The 20,703-nt window shown below is 37.1% G+C and overlaps 1 protein-coding gene across 2 annotated transcripts; it reads left to right on the forward strand.

The window, feature by feature from the left end:
- The first annotated feature begins 710 nt into the window (after positions 1-710).
- On the forward strand, positions 711-12,101 carry LOC135774360 (long-chain-fatty-acid--CoA ligase ACSBG2-like). 2 transcript variants are annotated; one of them, XM_065284406.1, is made up of 14 exons: positions 711-981; positions 1,096-1,211; positions 1,725-1,999; positions 2,326-2,414; positions 2,507-2,627; positions 4,731-4,811; positions 5,364-5,513; positions 8,256-8,423; positions 8,624-8,805; positions 8,904-9,137; positions 9,221-9,438; positions 10,000-10,139; positions 10,384-10,627; positions 11,380-12,101. In XM_065284406.1, exons 1-14 carry the CDS (start codon positions 911-913, stop codon positions 11,454-11,456), a joined length of 2,166 nt encoding a protein of 721 aa, XP_065140478.1. In that variant the 5' UTR covers positions 711-910; the 3' UTR covers positions 11,457-12,101. The 2 variants fall into 2 exon arrangements, with proteins under 2 accessions (XP_065140478.1, XP_065140477.1); XM_065284405.1 differs by having other exon boundaries at positions 712-981; positions 1,722-1,999.
- The last annotated feature ends 8,602 nt before the right edge of the window (positions 12,102-20,703 follow it).

Below are 20,703 nucleotides of genomic sequence, written 5' to 3' on the forward strand. Positions count from 1 at the left end.
TATCAATAAGTATCTACAAGTAAAAATAATTCAATACATGCATCAGGTTACTTAAAGTCACTAAAAATGATTATTTTACCATGCCTATATTTTGCAATTTTGTCCTGAATAAATATCTTTGCGCCAACGTCCGAGTTAAATGTCACGTCTTTGTGGAGAAATTCAGCTGGACACCGACTGTGATGTGTTCATACTGATTTTGAAATGATCATGAACTTTGTCCATTAGCAATTTCCAGTAAAGTCGAGTCACGAACTTGCCTAATGCATCATGTCTGTTTTTTTCGAACTTATTTAATTTTTTCTTTATGTATTTTGGTCAGTGGTATTTGAAATCATTTAAATAAATTATTGAAGTTAAATATGTTTTCCCAATAACCCAAAATATAAAAAAGAAACACAAACGCATGCCTAGTTACCCAACATTAATGGCAATACTTTACCCATGCTCTAGATGGCACAATTGTGTAAACCTCACAACATGAGCATTCTTTTAAAACTAAGCATTTGAAACTAAAATAAATGACATATTTCCCATACATAGGCTGATATATAATTATAAATGCAATAATTATAATATATAATCATTTTATATAATACAAAAGTTCAAATCCAAACTGTCACAATTGCATTTCCTAATGTAGGTAAAAGGTCTTCATGAGAGATTGATATTATTCTGTCTACTGCCCGTTGCTTTCATCATCTCTATCCATTGGCACATTTTGCAAGATTTGGGGTACATATAAAAGATAATCACATTTTGAAACCACCAGTGGTGGAGTGTATGGTCAAAGTATAAGATATTGGATCTTTTACTGTATGTCATACCAAGATATTCATTATATTAAATACAGGGTTAACAGTGTATTTGTGAGCACAATATTTGATTTGTTGTCTTAAGACTTCGGACAATGTCTGCCAATGGTTTTATACCATCCTGTGATCTCAAGGAAATTCCTCCCTTGGAAAATTCTGCTGAAGGGTACGTATTCTTAAACAAAATGTGTATCATTTCTATTCTAAATCATTGTCTCTTTTTGTTTGATGACTTTGTATCACTTTGTCATGGTGACATGTTCTGATTCTGTCTTGTTAGATCTGTGAAATCTGCTCTTAAATGCACTGATGATGAATATCACAACGTGCCACTCGATAACCCCAAAAGTCAACCAAATGGAAATTGTTCACCCTCCGTCATGAAACGTAACACAGGTACTGTCTATTCTGCAAACATGCAACCATAACATATTTGCATTTATTTATCAATAAAATTACTTTGTGTAAATTCTGAGGAATATTCCTCCGATCACTACTTACTTCCTAAAAAACCACAACATCCTTTCACAAATTAATTGTCAAAGTTTTATGTTGCAATGCATTAAATTGTTGCCAAATTATTCAATTAAAGTCCAAATTATTTGATTTGTAAAAAATTAGGTCAGTCAACTGATAAACATTGCACGTCACATATTTCAGCACCATTCTTTATACAATGAATTCCTCTGACCGGACAGCAAGCTGTTTATTGGTTGTGTAGTGACAAGTTCACACGTGAAACCTGATTGGTGAGAAAAGATAATCCGACCTACAGTGCACTTTCAAGTTCCTCATGCTTTTGCCAGTCTGTGTCAGAACAATCAGAGCATACAGGAGGAGTTTCTTAGCACTTATTAACAATAGTCATGTCTCCTGTCTGTTGTCCTTGTTGTCCCGATACTAAAGCAGATGGGCCGCCTGTACTACTGGAGGTCAGAAATGCCCGCATCGCTCCAGCCCAGGAACTATGGAGCAGTGCCAGAGACAAACCTGTCAAGTTGAGGATGGAAGCGTCAGGACCGGGCTCAGAACATCCAATGACGGTCCATCAGATGTTTCTGGCCTCTGTGGAGAAATACGGAGACAAACCTGCCCTCCGTTCAAAGATTGATGGGACGTGGGTCACCCTGACCTATAAGGAATACTATCAACATTGCAGAGATGCTGCAAAAAGTTTTTTGAAGGTACGAGAAGACACTTTTTGAGTGCGTCACAGTGATGCCATTCTGGCTGTGTGTTCCTTTAATGGTTCTTCATAAGCAAAACTCTTTTACTGTGAATGATTGACACTTAATGGCCTACCGTTTGAATTTTATCACTTAAATTAATCTTTTATGTGTCACAAATTTTTGTTGTGTCCACAGGATCAAGGTATTGGCTTTAATGCATTGTGGATTCAATGCTTTATCAAGTCTTCTTTCTGTATGTCAGAGTTCTGAATAAGTGCAGGTGGTTAAAAAGTTTTGATCATTCATTTATTCATGACGTATTATTTTTCTGTTAACTTCAGCTTGGTCTGCAGCGATTCCACGGTGTCGGCATTCTGGGCTTTAATTCTCCCGAATGGTTTATAGCAGATGTTGGATGCATCCTGGCAGGGTATTCATTAATCTGTCCATTACATTACTGTCAAAGGTGAGGCTGAAGAATGAGGAAATATGTTGTTTTTAATCATATCTGTTGTTTTACAGGGGACTCGCCACTGGAATCTACACAACCAACACACCAGAAGCGTGTCAGTATGTCGCTGAAAACTGCGAAGCTAATGTTCTGGTGGTCGAAAACCACAAACAACTGATCAAAATCCTCCAGGTTGTTTGACACAAATCTATTTTGCCAACTATTTTTTTTAAAAAGTGGACTATGAGTTCACCCCATAAAAAGTTTGTGTCATCATTTGGTAACACTTAATACAATAAGGTTGTATTTTAGTTAACACACAATCAGAAAAAAGGTACAAGAAGGTACAGAAGTTGTCACTGGAGAGGTATGTTTCAAAAAGTACCCTTTTGTACTAAAAAGGTACCTTATGGCGCTTTTCCATTGCAGCCTACTTTCGGGGGCTTTTCCAGTGGGTGCAGTACGTAGTACCCGATACTGTTTTTAGTACCACCTCGGTTGGGTTTCAAGCGACCCAAGTTGATACCAAAACATGATGCGAAAACACTGTAAATCACTGATTGGTCTGAGAGAATCGTCACTAGCGGCGTCATCGCTATAATGTAAACGATTAGCTTTACCTTCATGCTAGCTTGCGCTGTCTCGAGTAAACCTGTCGTCATCTATACTTTGCTGTAAGTTCCCAAGCTCCCTTTTAGCGATGAAAAACATCCACAGATTGTGAATCAGGAACACCATACCAGTTTTTTTCCAGACTTGCAGTTTGTGGCAGCACATTCGCGATGCGCACGTCCGCATATATGCTTAAATGCAACTTAAATGAGGCTCAGCGGAGCGCACTGACCGACGCCACACGTGTTTTTACAGAAACTGTCATGTGAGACAGAGGTAGTGATAAACAAGATGTGCAAACATCTTTTTGTGGTGGTCAATTAAATTTTGTGGCGTACTGACTCTGAGAAATGAATGTATGGGAATGTACAACGACGCTCTCACTTGTATGATGTCACAGCAGTAGGCAGCGCAAATATAAAGCACCCCTATAATCCCTCCCACTGCGAAGTGTTACTAAACTCGATGGAAAAGCTAACCACGCCAAAGTGAGGTGAGCTGACCCGATCTGATACAAACCAAACCGTGGGGTACTATGCAATAGAAAAGCGCCATAAGAGGTACATATAGGTACCATAAATTTACATATAAATTGTACATAGGACCTTCTTAAAAGGTATCCTCCTATTGACAACTTTTGTACACCGAGAGTGCATGAGCTAACAATGAACAATGCTTCTACAGCATTTATTAACCCCTTAAACTCCGCGGACCCAGGACGTATCCAAAACTGCATTATCAAAAAGTTGCAGAGTACAAAGTTTTCTATAAAATAAAACCATTTTTATCAATTTACTCCAAATTATGTGGATAGATGACTCTTTTAAATTTAGGCATGTCCAATTCTACAAAAACTCGAATTATACTGCAGATCATTTCTTCGTTCATATTAACTTCAGCATTTACTAATACATTTTTTAAATCAAAAGTTGTATCTGTTTAGTTAATACACAATGAACTACCTCGAACAGGTGTATTGGCATTAACAAACGTTAACAAGATTAATAAATGCTGAAAAACTATTTTCCTCATTGTTAGCTAATGCATTTACTAATGTGAACAAATACAACCTTATTGTTAACTGTTAACCATCATTTACTCATTTTGCTGAACACAAAGCAAGATGTGATTTGTAATTAAGCAGGACACGGGAGCACCATTGACTTCCATAGTAGGAGAAAAAATACTATTGAAGTCAATGGTGCTCAAAAATTGTTTACTAAATCTTTCTTTGTGTTAAGCAAAACAAAGAAATTTATATAGGTTTGGATAAACTTTAGGGCGAGTAAATGATGACAGAATTTTCATTTTTTGGGGCAAACTATCCCTTTAAATGCTTTACAGAAATGGTTAAATATGGGAACAATAATGACTTATAACAAAAGAGGTGCTCAGCTCAAAGTGGAGTACATTTTTTAATTTTTATTAATATGCATTGAATCGCCTATTAAGTGTTACTAAACAAACATCATTATGGGATCCCTCGGGTAAAATAACTTACAGCTAATGTAACATATCATAGCTTTTCTTATATAATAAGATGTCTGATTTCCAATGAATACACCACAAATATGACATAAATGTAAGCTGTCACTAAAACATCTCCACGTTTTAAAATCAGTGTCTGAAAATAACTTTCACATGACCTGTAAATCATCTGAAAACTTCACTTTTACTTCACAGGTCAGAGATCAGCTACCACATTTGAAGGCTATTGTTCAGTACAAGGGTGAACTGGAACAGAAGTTGAATGATGTATATACGGTAAGCTTGATACAAATATTTTATATCTATCTAGTTTGTATACATGGAAAATAGAAAAAGTGCATGAACAATGACTTTACTTTCAGTCTGGTCCCAGGATGTTTTCACAAATAGTAATTTGAGACAAATCATTGTCCTCATTCAAGGAAGTTAGACAACATTATGCATAACATGTGACACAGGGTGTGTGTGCATGCTAATTTTACCAAAAGCATCTAAAGAAATATAGCGCGGCATGTGGAGCATGTGAAACATTTAAAGTGATCTCACTAGACCAAACAATAGGTTAAAACCACTTAAATTACAACCCAAGGGGCTGGGCTCCTCCCTTTTTTACACAAACCAGAGTTGAAAACCTTAGCATTTTTGAAAGTGTACAAAAGCATCTGCTAAATGAATAAATGTCAATGTCAAAAGTTTATTTATCATGTTTAGGTTTAAATCTAGGGACTGTGAATGTGTCATTCCCAAAGAACCCACCACGATGAGAAACACATTTCATATAGTTAATCTATATTAAATGAATTTAAATTTGCTTTCTTTATCTATCAGTGGACTCAATTCATGGCGGTTGGTAACGACGTCCCTGATGCACAACTGGATGCAGTGATTGACAGTCAGATGTCGAATGAGTGCTGTACATTGATCTACACATCAGGGACCACCGGAAATCCCAAAGGGGTCATGCTCAGTCACGATAATGTGAGTGTCATCTTTAGTATTTCACTAAACGCTTAAGCATCCAAACACCAAAATTGTCTCATAATTTACTCACCCTTGTGCCATCGCCAAAATATGACTTTCTTTCTTCAGTTGAACACAAACATTGACTAGTTGTCATGTGGGTCAATGACATGACATGCATAGTTTTTTATCCGGGGGCATTTTTTACTATCAAAATAACTTTTATGACGTGTCACTTTATTCCATAAAACACGTTTAGTTTGAATACATTTTTTAGTTTTTCTTTAATATCATTTAATATTATTTGGCAGATACCAACTATCCATACAAATCAGCAGTCTAAGACAACTGTTACAAATAGTGTTTAAATTATAAAAATGTAAAAGAAGATTTATTTTCAAAACCTCCTATAAACAAACTTTCACAAACATCAGTAGCTGTTGAGATGTTAGGATAACAAAAAAACTTTTTTATAACAATTTGGATGTTCTCAAATGTCAAGGTAGTACAACCGCAATCATGGGGCTTTTATTAAGAAGTTAACAAATATAAATGGGAAACATGATATTGCATCATCCAGTGAACCCCAGGTGATCTTTACACTGCAAAAAATGACTTTCTTACTTAGTATTTTTGTCTTGTTTTCAGTAGAAATATCTAAAAATTCTTAAAATTAAGATGCTTTTTCTTGATGAGCAAAATGACCTAAGTAAATAAGTTTTAAGACAAATAATATACAATTTAAGTGAAATTGTCCTTAAAACGTTTTATTAACTGCCAATGGGGTGAGAAAAAAATTGTGAAATAAGATTTCTTTTTTCTTCAACATTTTCTCACCACATTGGCAGATAATTTTGCTTGTTTTAAGCACGGATTCACTTAAATTGTATATTTTTTTTGTCTAAAAACTAGTATTATTTTCATAGGTCATTTTGCTCATTTAGAAAATACATCTTGATTTAAGAATTTTTAGATATTTCTACTGAAAACAAGACAAAAATACTAAGTAAGAAAGTCATTTTTTGCAGTGTATGGCTGAATGAAAATTTAGTTTTTCTCCTAAATACTGAATAAAAGCTATGTAATAGGTAGCAATGGGGGCCGGTGCATTCTTTTACACAGGCGCACGATGCGAAGCTCGACACAACATGTGTTTAGCCCGTCATGTGTGTGGTTCACAAAATATGTGTTTGCTGTGTCATGTGAAACATCATGCGTCTTGTCAAAATCTCGGACTCTTGCACAGCATTTTGCACCTAAACTTGTAATACGCATGACTCGCATCCAAGTAGAAGTTTGTTAAAGGTAGATTTATTGCAAAGGTCAGGTGGTGCAACCAGAAAGTCAAAAGGTGAAAGCTGCTATGAATGCTATGAATGAAAGAAAAACATTAAAGGGACACTCCACCTTTTTTGAAAATATGCTAAGTTTCCAACTCCCCTAGAGGGGACATTTCACAATACTTATAAGTAGGGATGCACCGATACCACTTTTTTGGAATACGAGTACGAGTACTTGCATTTCAGTACTTGCCGATACCGAGTACTTAATAAAAAAACATGATTTAAATTTACAGGTAACAGCTTTAGTCATATAATTTAACAAAAAAACAAAGGACTAGTTTTCCAGTTTGTTGTAAACTCTGCCTCTTTGGACAACACAAGAGGCATTAACCCCTTACACGCCGCTCAAACATAGACATTTCTCAGACCGTGGTATCGAGGTATCGGGGGACTTTTAACGAGTACGAGTACTTTAGAAAATGTGGTATCGAGGCCGATACCCGATACCAGTATCGGTATCGGTGCATCCCTACTTATAAGATGTCAAATCTTTTCTGTTCCCAGAGTATGTAGGTGAAAAAAATCATATAGATAATTTATTATAACATGTTAAAATTGACACTTTGTAGGTGTGAGCAAAAATGTGCATTTTTTAGTGTGTCCTTTAAAATGCAAATAAGCTGATCTCTGCACTAAATGGCAGTTCGGTGGTTGGATATTGCAGATTAGAGTGTGGTACTATCCCCTTCTGACATCACAGGGGGAGCCGAATTGATAATTACCTATTTTTTCACATGCTTGCAGAGAATGGTTTACCAAAAAAGTTACTGGGTTGTTTTTTTTTTTTACCTTTTTTTAAGTTGATAGAAGCACTGGGGACCCAATTATAGCACTTAAACACGGAAAAAGTCAGATTTTCATGATATGTCCAAACAATTAAGTTTTACCGTTTTGGAATCCATTCAGCCGAAATCCAGTAAATCAGTTTTGGTAAACCATTCTCTGCAAGCATGTGAAAAAATAGGTCATTGAAATTTGGCTCCCCTTGTGATGTCAGAAGCTGATCTTAAACTATAATAAAACCGCCCCTTAATCTGCACTTTCCAACCACAGCACTGCCATTTTATGCAGAGATCAGCTCATTTGTATTTAAAAGGACAAACCCCAAAACGCCACGTTTTTGCTCACACATACAAAGTGGCAATTTTTACATGTTATAATAAATTATCTATGGTATTTTGAGCTAGAACGTATATATATGTACTCTGGGGACACCAAAGATTTATTTCACATCTTAAAAAAGTCTTGTGAAATGTCCCCTTTAAGGCAATATGTTAAATGTTCTTTCATATGTAAATTGCTTTGGATGAAAGTATGTAAATAAGTCACCCTGGACTGCTAAATGAATAAACTTAAACATTTGTCATTCTGGGATATCCCAGATGTTTCAAATATCTGATGTCCCTTATCTTCCCAGCTCACATGGACTGCCAATGCAGCAGGTGTCATGAGCAGACAGAGGATGGGTGAGGAGGCAATTGTGAGCTATCTGCCTCTGAGTCACGTGGCAGCCCAAATGAATGACATGTGGATCTGCATGAGATTTGCTGGCACAACCAATTTTGCTGACCCAGATGCCCTTAAGGTTAGTCTTATGTGTACCGTTTGTGCCTTTTTAATACTGTATGATAGTTTGCTTACCTGCTGCTCAAATGGAATCCAAAAGAGTTCACATTTAAATAAAATGTATAGCCCGCATGCCATTTAAGTCACTTTGAAATATCCGAAGCAAGTGTCAAATGAAAGTAAACAGATTCATTCCAAGAGTGTCTTTTTTGGCCACAGGGCTCTTTAGCCAACACTTTGCGAGAGGTTCGTCCCACAAGTTTCTTGGGAGTTCCCAGAGTCTGGGAAAAAATGCAAGAGGCGATGAAAGCTGCCGGTGCAAAGTCATCCATAATGAAGAAGAAGATCGCTGACTGGGCCAAGGGTATAGGACTTTCGGCAAGCTACTGTGACATGAACGGGTGAGTTTAAAATGCAGATTTGAATTATAATCCAATTTGAAGTTTCATTTTTAAAATAGCTTGAATCGTGACACAAAGCCTTGTTTATACGTCCACAGTGACTCCGGTGTGCCGTGGGGCTTCACGATGGCAAATAACTTGGTTTTTAAAAACGTGCGGAAAGCTCTAGGTCTGGACCGATGTCGGGGTTGTTTCACGGGTGCGGCTCCCATCACCAAAGACACGCTGGAGTATTTTATGAGCCTGTACATTCCCATCTTCGAGCTTTATGGTATGAGTGAGAGCTCAGGACCTCACACCATCTCCTGGAACGAGGACTTTCGCATTATGAGGTCAATATCTCGCTTCTCTCATGTTGTATAGGATTGAGGTGTCTACTTATGGTTTGGTGACAATATGTTGTGGTCTTTTTCAGCTGTGGTAAGGTGTTGATAGGCTGCAAAACCAAGCTAGACAAGCAAGACGCCGATGGAAATGGAGAGATTTGTTTTTGGGGAAGGAATGTGTTCATGGGATACCTGAACATGTCGGATAAAACCGAAGAGGCTCTCGATGCAGATGGGTGGCTGCACTCGGGAGACCTGGGCAAAGAAGACAACGATGGCTTCTTGTACATCACAGGCAGGATAAAAGGTAGAGCGAAAAAGAGCTGTTTTCATGTGTGTACCTTTAAATGCAAATGAGCTACAGCTCCTCCAGTGCTTTGAGTTAAAGGTATAGCGGAAGTCGTGAAGTTTCTACTCTACAGGTAAAGTTTGGCATGCTATTTGGAGAAATCCATTTAAAATCACTGCTAGTAAAAGTTGATGTAACCTATGATTAGCGATGCTAGCCCTGGCACTAGTCACGAACCGTACAGACACGGTAAATTCATCTTAATGTATGAGCCAGTAGTATCTTTAGCCAGATTAGCTCTACAATGTGCTTTTGGGTAAAATTAACCAGCCAGTCAGTCAGTGGCCGTGGGCGGGGCTTTATCAGTGTGACATCACATTAACAGGATAATCAAAACAGCATGTCTGCTATCGTTTAATGGGGATTAAAAAAGAAGGAGAGGGTGGATTTTTTTTTTGTAGGGTTAGTAGTAATTTCATTGTAGTTTATAGAATAGATTTATGTTTCTGAGCAGGAAATTGTCTCATATAAAACAAGTGAAAACCTATTAATGCGCATCTAACTGGTTTGTCTTTGCAGAGTTAATCATTACTGCCGGTGGAGAAAATGTGCCACCAGTCCCCACTGAGGATGCTATAAAAGAGGAGGTGTCAATCATCAGCAATGCCATGTTAGTTGGAGACAAAAAGAAGTTCTTGTCCATGCTTCTCACTCTGAAAGTAAGGAAACACTTACTTAAAAGAACAGTACACCAAAACGTTAAAAAAAAGCTTAGATGTTATATAAGTGCTATATGTTGCTTAATGTGCTCTCAGTTGGTAGAGCATTGCATTAGCAACACAAAGATCATGGGTTTGATCACAAGAGTCACACATTCTGATAAAATGTATAAGTTAAATGCAAAGTTAGTCATTTTGGATAAAAAGCATGAAATGTAAAGTCTTGAATTTTATGTTTTGCCAGTGTAACATGGACGAGAATGGAGACCCAACAGATGAACTGACCCCGCTTGCTGTCGAGTTTTGCCGACAGCACGGTGTAATCGCCAGCAAAGTCTCGGAGATCATTAACAAAAAAGAGCCAGCCATTTACAAAGCAATCCAGGAGGGCATGGAGCGTGTGAATGCCAAAGCCACATCCAATGCCCAGAGAGTACAGAAATGGACTATACTGCCACGGGACTTCTCAATATCTGGCGGAGAACTTGGTGAGTTCTTTTATTATTAAGACTAAACTTACAAAACAAATGCTTGGTTAATTTAAACCAAGTGTTGGGTTCAAAAGGGACAAACTCAACCAGGTGGGTTGTAATTTAACCTGTGCTGGGTTGTTTTAACCCATTGTTGGGTCTGACATACACATTTTATTGGGTTAATTTAAATCAACAGCTGAGTTCGTCCATTTTTTTAACCCAACCCTGGGTTGAAAATAACCCAGCATTTTATGTTAGCATAAACTCCATATCGGTTTGAGACACAAATATGACAATCATTCAATTAGCTAGTCAAAGACAATTTAAGACTCTAAGATGCTTACAGCATAGATGCCTGACTGCATTCCTGGCAACATTGTGGTGTCAGGTGTGTAAACAAATTGGTGACATAAGCCTCGTTTCCAGTATTGCGCAAATTGAAAATGCACCTAATGGAAACACAGAAATTTTGACGTCAAAATACCACTTTGGGAGCTGACTGCTGTGTATGCTTTCAAGTCACTTTTGTGGCATTTTGGTGTCATCTGCATGTCTGTTCGGCGCTGTAGGAAGTCAACACATGACACATCGTTTTTGGAATCACTTATCGAAAGACAACAACATTACGTTTAAGTCGCATAACATTGGTTAATGTAATCACTGTCATTTTTTGTTGTTATTTAGAAAATAATGCAAACGATTTGCACAAATCTGTGGAAACACAGCTGTTTATTTAAGTGTGCTAAGTTGCTGTTTTTTTCTGTCAGGTCCAACCATGAAGCTAAAGAGGCCTGTGGTCACGAAAATGTATACAGAAGAAATCAACAAATTCTATGGTGAATAACATCGAAAATTTGTTGGAAAGCAATGAAACTGTTATGCTGCTTTAAAGCAACAGTGGATGAGTTCTCATTCTTCGCCTTTGCTCAGTAATCTGTGTGGATTTCGCTCACTCCAGGGCTTTTGACGGATCATACGATCTATAAAGCTCACTGTCCTTGTGCATGCTATCTGTATATGCTGTCGAATGGACTGAATCATAGCAGATTTGATTTAAGCCACTCACTTTTTTCTAACCATTTCTGTTATTCAGTACATATCACTCGTAACATAGATGAGGTGATCCAAATGATTTATAATTTGAACCGATCATTTGTTTTGTATATACGATATAGAAATGAAACGAGACTGAAACTACTGTGCGCATTACTGTTAATTACTGTAAAATAGTCACACTTTCTAAAAAGAAATAGGCTGACTGACTGTACTGGGATCTGTACAGGGTTAATAATGCTGCTTGCAACACTTCAAACTAGTGTGTAACTGTACATAAGCAGATATGTAATGAACGTTTTTCTTATCTTTTAAGTTTCACCGAGCACATTGGATATTTATGAGTGACGCTTATCAGCACATGTTGAAATATATATATAAATGAATAATATATCCATGAATAATAAATGATATATTTGGATGCGTTTCTTTTCAAGTCTGTGTGTATGAATTATTTCTCCTACAATAAGAATGTAAGCAGGTGCAAGAAAAGTGCGAGGTGTTCTCACAGACAAAACACAATAACACAAAACACTCTCACGAATAAAGCACCGCACTTATTAAAGCGCATTATGAGCTATATTACCCGCCATTGTTTGTATTGTGTCCTTGAACCATTTGAAAGAAAATGCAGTAACACAAGCAGGTTTCGGCAAGTAACTTTATCCTGCTGTGAAAGGGCGTCAAGTTGGACACCTGCTGTGTTTTGCGTTCTCAATTGTTGGAGCTCCTTTCATAATAATTAAGTCTGTCTGGTGTAACGTGAAACTATACGGGCATGCTCACATTATCCCAACGCGCGCCGCGGTTTGGTTAAATGTGCCTTGGCCGGTGTCGTGAGCAATCCAGTCCCCCCGAGCAATTCTGCCCCCCTAGGACCCCGCGTAATTCCATTGGCTGAAAAAACTCCTCATGGGTAGCCTTTGTAGCGCCTTATTACAATTCCTTCAAAATTTCGTGATGATTTATATCGTTAGAATGTTGTTAAAATTACAATTGGTCTATTTTAAATTATCCGTTTAATATAGTAGTATATAACTGATGCTCTAGGTGGTGAGATCTACCAAATCTCGTTCTTAGATTTTTTTTAATTAGCTTAACGTGACGTACCAGCTTAGCATACAGCTATCGGGTAAAATAGCTTAACACAAACACCAGTTGCACTCACCGTAATAACGTAATGTCATTTTTTTTAATCCTGAGGTTTAAAAAAATATGTTTCACGTTCAGATAACTTAGTAATCAATAACATAAAATTGAAATGTGTTTTTGTTGTGTAAGGCAATTAATTGGGTTTTTAGGCGATTACGTGTGTCATTACGTGCTGCTCACGTGTTTGCAACATGAATATTAGTTCATTAATTATATTATTTTTGTAAGCTTTTATTTTAAAAATATTTTGTATGCTTCTATTTTGTAAAAAGTACCTACACCACTAACGCAGCTTCGATTAGCCATTAGCATCAAGATATCGCGATGACAAGTTTTTGACCAGGCATTACTGCTAGGTACCAATTGGGGTCCTAGGGGGGCAGAATTGCTCGGGGGGACTGGATTGCTCATGACACCGGCTTGCAGAGGTGGACTCGCAAATCAGACGGAGAGACCACTCACATTTATTTGCCTTCGTAAAAACCTTCTGATGCGCACAGCAGGTTACTTGAATGTCTGAGCTGCACACGCGCCAGCATGTAAAAATGGGAGTGTGTCATCGCCCACCAAACTCCGAGTAAATAAAAAACCGGCGCTGCGTCCGAAACCGCATACTGTATAGTAGGTACTGAATTAGATGAAGTACCTACTTACTTGGCGTTGAAACAGTAGGTAATGTATAGTATGAATCCTGGTAGTATGAATGAGATTCGGACGTACTACATCCGCCATGTTGTTACATCACGTGACATACGTCGTCATCACGTCGTGTCATTTCAGCGCGAAAACAGCCGCGTGCCTCTTCTTCTTCGTTGGATAACTCCTCGTCCGGGGCATCATGGGATAGTGAAGCGTCCATCGTATGCACACTGCAAAATCTAACCGGAAGTAGTAGGTCATCCGGGTACTTTTCGCATACTGTTTTTCGAATACTATGTATTCGGACATACTACTCGCCTCGCCTACTGCTTTTCGCGTACTATATAGTATGTAGTAGGCGGTTTCGGACGCAGCACGGGACTTAACTTCACGATGAGTTCCAGAGAGCGCTTTCCTTCCTGTTTTCTTCAAAACAATCGCACCCTAATGACAAAAAGCGTGCCCGGGATCGATCGGACAGTGTGAGTGCCTATTTCGCGAGAAGTAGGCCTATACAGGAGACAATCGCGCTTGGTCATGGTTTGGCATATGAGTGCGCCCTTAAAGGAAAACACCACCTTTTTTCAATATTTCAGTATGTTTTTACCTCAACTTAAACTAATGAATACACACCTATCTCTTATGTGTGCACTTAATCTTTGTACAGCGCGTTGCGAATGTGTTAGCATTTAGCCTAGTCCCATTCATTCCTTAGGATCCAAACAGGGATTAATTTAGAAGCCACCAAAACTTCCATATTTTCCCTATTTAAAGACTGTTACACGAGTAATATGGTGGCTCAAATTAAAACGTGCAGATAACAAATGAGAACTATATTGTATGACAGAAGAGCACTTAGTTTGCAGCAATTTGACCTCAGGCGCAGTAACATCACCACTCCAGACTACTTCCCATCTCGCTCTTTCCAAAAAGTGCTAAGCCATCAAAAGTGTGTATAGACGGTTTCAGCAGTAACAACATAAACAAGCGGCTGTCGCGGTCCGCACGTAACTTCCGGTAAACTCCGCTAATGATAAATAACCACAAAGTACTTAAAATGTAGTTTATTTATATAACAAGCAAAAAAAAAAAAACACACATAGATTACCTAGGAATCCAAAACATTTGTTATTTTCAACGAGACATTTGTTCAAGAGATCAGTATAGCAACTTGTCATACCATTAAAAAAACGAAACCGAAAGTAACGTTCGGATCCAGACGTGTATCACGTGCGTCCGATGAAACCGTCCATAGGCTACATCTGCTTAGACCCTGACAAGCCCCAATGGACTTTTCTACATTAAAATACCTTTCCATAAATATGAACCTTACCTTGGATTTTTGCGTATATGTATGCACGCTTTGTATATAATCAAGGCCCATAGAGAGGTAGATAGATGGTTTTTGCTGGTCTGTTCCTTTAATACCTCTAAAGGCTTCATGAGTCCCCATACAAGTTTCCTTTATCTATAAAAGTCTGAGATATAGTTAAATATCTTTGGGTGGTAAATGGCCTTAGACATGGAGATTGGCATTTTAAACCATAACAAAGAGATATAATCATAGTCACAAAGCTGTTTTGTAGAGTCTTGCGACACATTTCTTTCATATCTATCATATACAAGAATTTTGCTTTCTGCTTCCTCTTTACCGAGGTGATTTTAAATTTACTTAATGTGAATAAACAAATGCTATCATGGAAATATAAAATACACAAAGGCAATCACTTGTCACCTGTTTAATCTTTGAATTATTGTGTAACAGCTATATTGTTTACACAGACTAGCATGCAATGACAAAAATGTCTGCATCAAGCGCTAATGTGCAAGATGTAACAATGCATAATTCAGTTTTGCTGCAGTGTGATTTAAACTTTGCAGTTTTGCATTATTGCTTACATTTATCCATTTAAGCTTTTATCTTATGCAACTTTTTTAATTTAGATTTTAAATTCATGTTTGCTAAAAGTGAATCTTGACGTTTAGGACTACACCACCAACATACAGGTTTTAGCTAAACGCACAGTTTAAAAGCCACAAAACTCTCATGTTACCTTCACAGGATCTTTAAAGTCTCTAGGGGAAAACTTGACTGATGTTTTGACCGATGACATTTGACCTCATTCTCTTTCTCAACAGTCTGGTTATAGCTCTTCTGATTACCAAATGCAATGGTATTTGGTAAAGGACTCAAAGTCCTCAGAATCACAATCTAGTTGCATCACAAGATTATCAGTTTTATCAGTTAGCTAATGTACCTTACACTTGTAAAAGAAAGGATTGTATTCATAATATATAAATATTTTTTGACCTTGGTACATTTTTCATATAAATAACATTTTAATTTATGAAGTTCTCTGAATGACTAATTAGTTTTTCAAAAAGACTATATTGCTAAAATCTGGCAACACTGTGTGATCAGCACCTAAACTAACAGTTATCAAATACAAGGCGCAAGTTATTTCTGACAGGATACATAATTCGGTAAGACAAAAGCAGTAATCATGATTATGTTTGTAAGATTATCCATAGTATAAACACTATCAAAAAACAGAAAGTAAGTCGGGTACAAAGATGTAGAACAATTGGGTTAAATATGTGAAATATGCCAAATATGTTAACACCCCATGCAGTAAAAAAGTTAAGCTTATGTCGCCAGAGCATAAGAATTCTAGGTTATTTCATTCAATGTATGAGTTAACATTTAACAAAGTAATCCTGTTCTTGTTCAAATAATATTGCTTATTAAAATGGTTACAACAATAAGCATTGTTGCATGAAAAAAATAAGCAGTAAAGCATTAAAGGCAGGGTGCATAATCTCTAAAAGCCAATGTTGACATTTTATATCACCTAAACCAAACACGCCCCTACCCCAATAGAATCTGGACCTTCTTTTGATAGACCCGCCCCACACATACGCAACCCAGGCAACGATTTTGGTTAGTAGACACGTTATATAAAGTTGTAAGGTTGTGCTACAAATAACTCATTTATTGCAATAATCCAAAAGATGTTGCTATGTTTAAATAAAACCATTACTCTCCCTTAATAATTATAATTATAAAAATGTCTTACAAACTTACTAGGCTAAAATTATTACTCAGACTGTAATACTATGATGTTTTCTTTAAGACTGTATGTATATATATATATATATATATATATATATATATATGCGCACTGGAGAGAATTTTTTTTAAATATAAAAGTAGTGAAGTTTTGTTAAAAGTGGTGTGATGATGAAAGTCTTTAGTATAGTAACAGTTTTGTCATTTGTATATGCAACCCTTCAACCTTTATTTCAAAACCAGATGTGGCCCTCGAGTAAGAAAAGTTTGCCCACCCCTGCCATAGAGAAACCATTCCCAAAGATACTTTCAGTCGAAGGTCCTAAAAATAACCATTTCTTTCTTATCTGTATAGTCTGTAATACCTTTCCACTAAAGAACCTTTGACAGAACCCAGCAAAAAGGTAAAAGTAAAACCTTATAAGAACCTTTTTAACAGTGTTGTCTGCAAACGAAATGCAACAGATGATTTGTTTTTCAGTCACTCTGTCCCTGCTGTAATAGAAAGTGGACTTTAAACTAAAAATAAGTGTAACCTGATGATATTTTAATGCACATAATCCTATAAACAATAACAAAGCTTGAAGCTGAACTGTAATGTGTGCTGATCTGTTGCAGTAATTCATCAGACTGACTCTGTCTGAATCTTTATTGCAGTTGGCTCTTGCAACATAAAACTGTCTAGTTTGAAAACCTTGTCCCTAAAAATTACAATCCTCATGTTGATTTTGGATGAACATTTGACCTATTAATGTAAACCCAATTACCCCATTTATTGAGTTAAATTTAAGACGAAACCATTTAAAGGACTCACATCACATCAACTGAAACAAAACAAAACAGATAAAAAAGGAAATAAAAGGATATTTTAGTAGAACATCCAAAGTGTTTTAAGTCCGTGCAGCCTTAAAGGGACACTCCACTTTTTTTGAAAATATGCTAATTTTCCAGCTCCCCTAGAGTTAAACATTTTATTTTTACTATTTTGCTATCTATTCAGCTGATCTATTCAGCATAATTTAGCATAATCCATTGAATCTGATTAGACCATTAACATTTCACTCAAAAACAACCAAAGAGTTTCGATATTTTTCCTATATAAAATTATTTTTTGCTAACTTCCAGTAGCAGGGGACTATATTCGGGCACTGCATAATATCATTGCGACTTCTGCAGCCATATTATGGCAGCAAAGTCCTTGATTATTATACGCCAGAATGAGAGTATAGTTCCTTGCCATATCTGCATAGAAAACCCCAACTTTTAATTTTCCGTCGATATTAGTCAGTAATGCACATGCAAATGGGCCCGTGCCAATAGGGGGCCCGGCCCTGGGCCCGCCCCAGCTTTTAAAAAAAAAAATTCTATTAATTTTTTATTTGTGTCCGCAATAAATATATTTTGTATGCATATCATGTGTAGTGATTTCTTATTTCTCCATAATGTCTAATTTATCCGTCACTTCTTGTTTGCGTTTATTTATTTTTTTTTGCACTCTGCGGCTGCCATAAACTACTACGCCATCATTTTAATACATGACGCATCACCGGGCCATAAAAAAAAGAAAACACAGTGTGAGAGGTTATTATAGCGGCTATCTACATGAACATTAAGGATGGACAAATATAAACATAAAAGTGGGGCCTTAAAGAGAAAAGAGAAGGCGGAGAAGTTTGTCACGAGTCAAAAACTACCCAAAACATTTAGTTTTTCTTTATTTAAATCTACCCTTTAAAGTAGAAAAGTAAAGTAAAAATATTTGACTACCTTATTAAAAGTATATGTTGTTAACAGACCTGCGCGCCACAGTTAACAGTGCCAACGGGCAAGGTCGGAGGGGGCCTTGGCTTAAGGGGGCCCGTAATTTTTTTTTTGCATATGGGCCCAGGACTGACTTGCTACGCCACTGTCTTAGTACACAATGTAACTACAGAAGAATCAAGTTTTAAATAGGAAAAATATCAAAACTCTTTGGTTATTTTTGAGCGCGATGCTAATGGTCTAATCAGATTCAATGGATTATGCTTAGTTATGCTAAAAGTGCTAGCACCAGACCTGGAGATCGGCTGAAATGATTCTAAAATGGTAAAAAGCAAATGTTTAACTCTAGGGGAGCTGGAAAATGAGCATATTTTAAAAAAGTGTGTCCCTTTAAGTAATCTTACCTCAACAATACAAATGTTTATCAGATTATTGTTATATCATTTTATGACAACATGGGACAAACTGTACAGTGGTCCTTAGAGGACAGGAAGATGTAATTTCTGAAATAGTTTTTGCCTCCCTGACCCCTAAGGCCAGAGTAATATAGGCCGGCCATTCCCAAACTGTGGTCCGCGGACCACTAGTGGTCCGTGAGGGTACTGCAGGTGGTCCGTGTAAAGGCAAAATAAGAATATGTATATTTTAATATACAAACTCGTTCATATTTTGGGCGAACGTGAACTGAACGTACTGTATTACTGCCTAATGAACGTTACTGTGAACTAATAGGCTTTACAGTATGCATAATCTTTGACCAGTTATGAAAAACAGTACAATGCTGCTCTCATCTGGTCGAAAGACAACACCGCACACCAGCTGCCTAAAAATATTTTTACTGATAATTTTCTTTAGAAGTTAGCAACACACTGGTTATAAAAAGCTCAAATAGTGTCTTAAAGTTTATGGTTGCAAAATTAATGCAATCCCAACTGAATGCAGCGTTTTCACTTCCATATCCAGATAATTGTTTAATCCTAACGGCAACAAGTGACACTTAACATAGGCAGGGCCGTAACTAGAATTCCAGAAGTATATTTTCCCAATAGTTGTATTTGTCTTTAATAAAACACTAAACAAATGCACTCAAATGTAAAAATCAAACCACTTAAAGACTGCATAATATATTAACGCTAATACACGTATCCACAGTGTGGTGTCCTATTCATGCTTACTGTAATGCTTGTGAAATGCCTCTCTTTTCCAATTTTTTTCCCAATAGCGCAAAAAAGATAGGGACTACTACTACTTTGATGGAGTAATCATTCTTGTGTTAAGGTCGACCGCGCCGCCCGCGGGAAAGTTACAGTAAAGAAAATGACGTGGCAACACCAGCAAATCCGCTACACTTCCTTTTCCCACAAAAGTTAATCGGGCAGCGGGAAGACAATACACTCACGTCTTTTTAAAGAATATCTTAATAGATGAAAATATACAACAACACTCCTAACATACCTCAGTCAAATAGTCTTCTGTCCTTCCACCGTCCTTAACATTACCCACTCCTCGTTAGTATAGTGGACAGTATCTCCGCCTGTCACGCGGAAGACCGGGGTTCGATTCCCCGACGGGGAGACTTTATTTTTTAGGGTAGTCGTGGCCTAATGGCTAGAGAGCAGGGCTTGTAACCCTGAAATAACTTATCAGATTAAACTATTTAAATGGAGGGGAACGGGGAATATTTTTGGTAAACCTTTTTCACCAAAGTGCAGTTTTATCTGTGGTTTTGATTAAAATATTTTAAAATACAACTTATATTATATATTATTATACCACAGAGCTGTTGAATGCTTTATTCTGATAAGAAATGTTCCACGGGTATGCATTATTTTTCTATAAACGCACATATAACCTGTCAAATATCACCACCTCTTATTATTCATCTATAGGTATAGTTTTTCATTCTATGGCACCTTTAACAGAATTGGAGGCTGTATAGTATAAACGAATTTTAGGAGGCCTCTGGGCAGTGGGGACCCCTATAATTGTCACCACATTTCACCACACTAGCGACAGCCCTGAGGGGATAATTATTCGCAAAATATATATACAGAACATATTGGAGGTTTTTTCATCATTTTAGATTAAAAGTCTGCGTTGGAAATAATACAATAAACATTAAAACTAAAAATAGCAAAATAAAAGAAAATGATATTATTAGTTCCCCAGATTATCCAGACACAGGATGTAGTGTGTAAAATAATCCAACCAAGCATGAAACTTCATTGATGTTATACTAGAATAGCCAATAAAATGGTGTTGACCTACAGCAGGGTTTCCCAAATCTTACCCTGGAGGGCCAGAGCACTGCAGAGTTTAGCTCCAACCCTGATCAAACACACCTGAGCAAGCTAATCAAGGTCTTCATGATCACTAGAAAATCACAGGTGGGTACGTTTGATTAGGGTTGGACCTA

This window comes from Paramisgurnus dabryanus, chromosome 5 (assembly GCF_030506205.2).
Source record: "Paramisgurnus dabryanus chromosome 5, PD_genome_1.1, whole genome shotgun sequence".
Lineage (NCBI taxonomy): Eukaryota > Metazoa > Chordata > Actinopteri > Cypriniformes > Cobitidae > Paramisgurnus > Paramisgurnus dabryanus.

Excerpts from the sequence above, each read along its gene's own strand:
- LOC135774360 (XM_065284405.1), top strand. The coding sequence starts at position 911 with ATGTCTGCCAATGGTTTTATACCATCCTGTGATCTCAAGGAAATTCCT. Across the intron at positions 2,000-2,325 it reads CTGCAAAAAGTTTTTTGAAG|CTTGGTCTGCAGCGATTCCA; the intron begins GTACGAGAAGAC and ends TGTTAACTTCAG. Across the intron at positions 10,628-11,379 it reads AATATCTGGCGGAGAACTTG|GTCCAACCATGAAGCTAAAG; the intron begins GTGAGTTCTTTT and ends TTTTTCTGTCAG.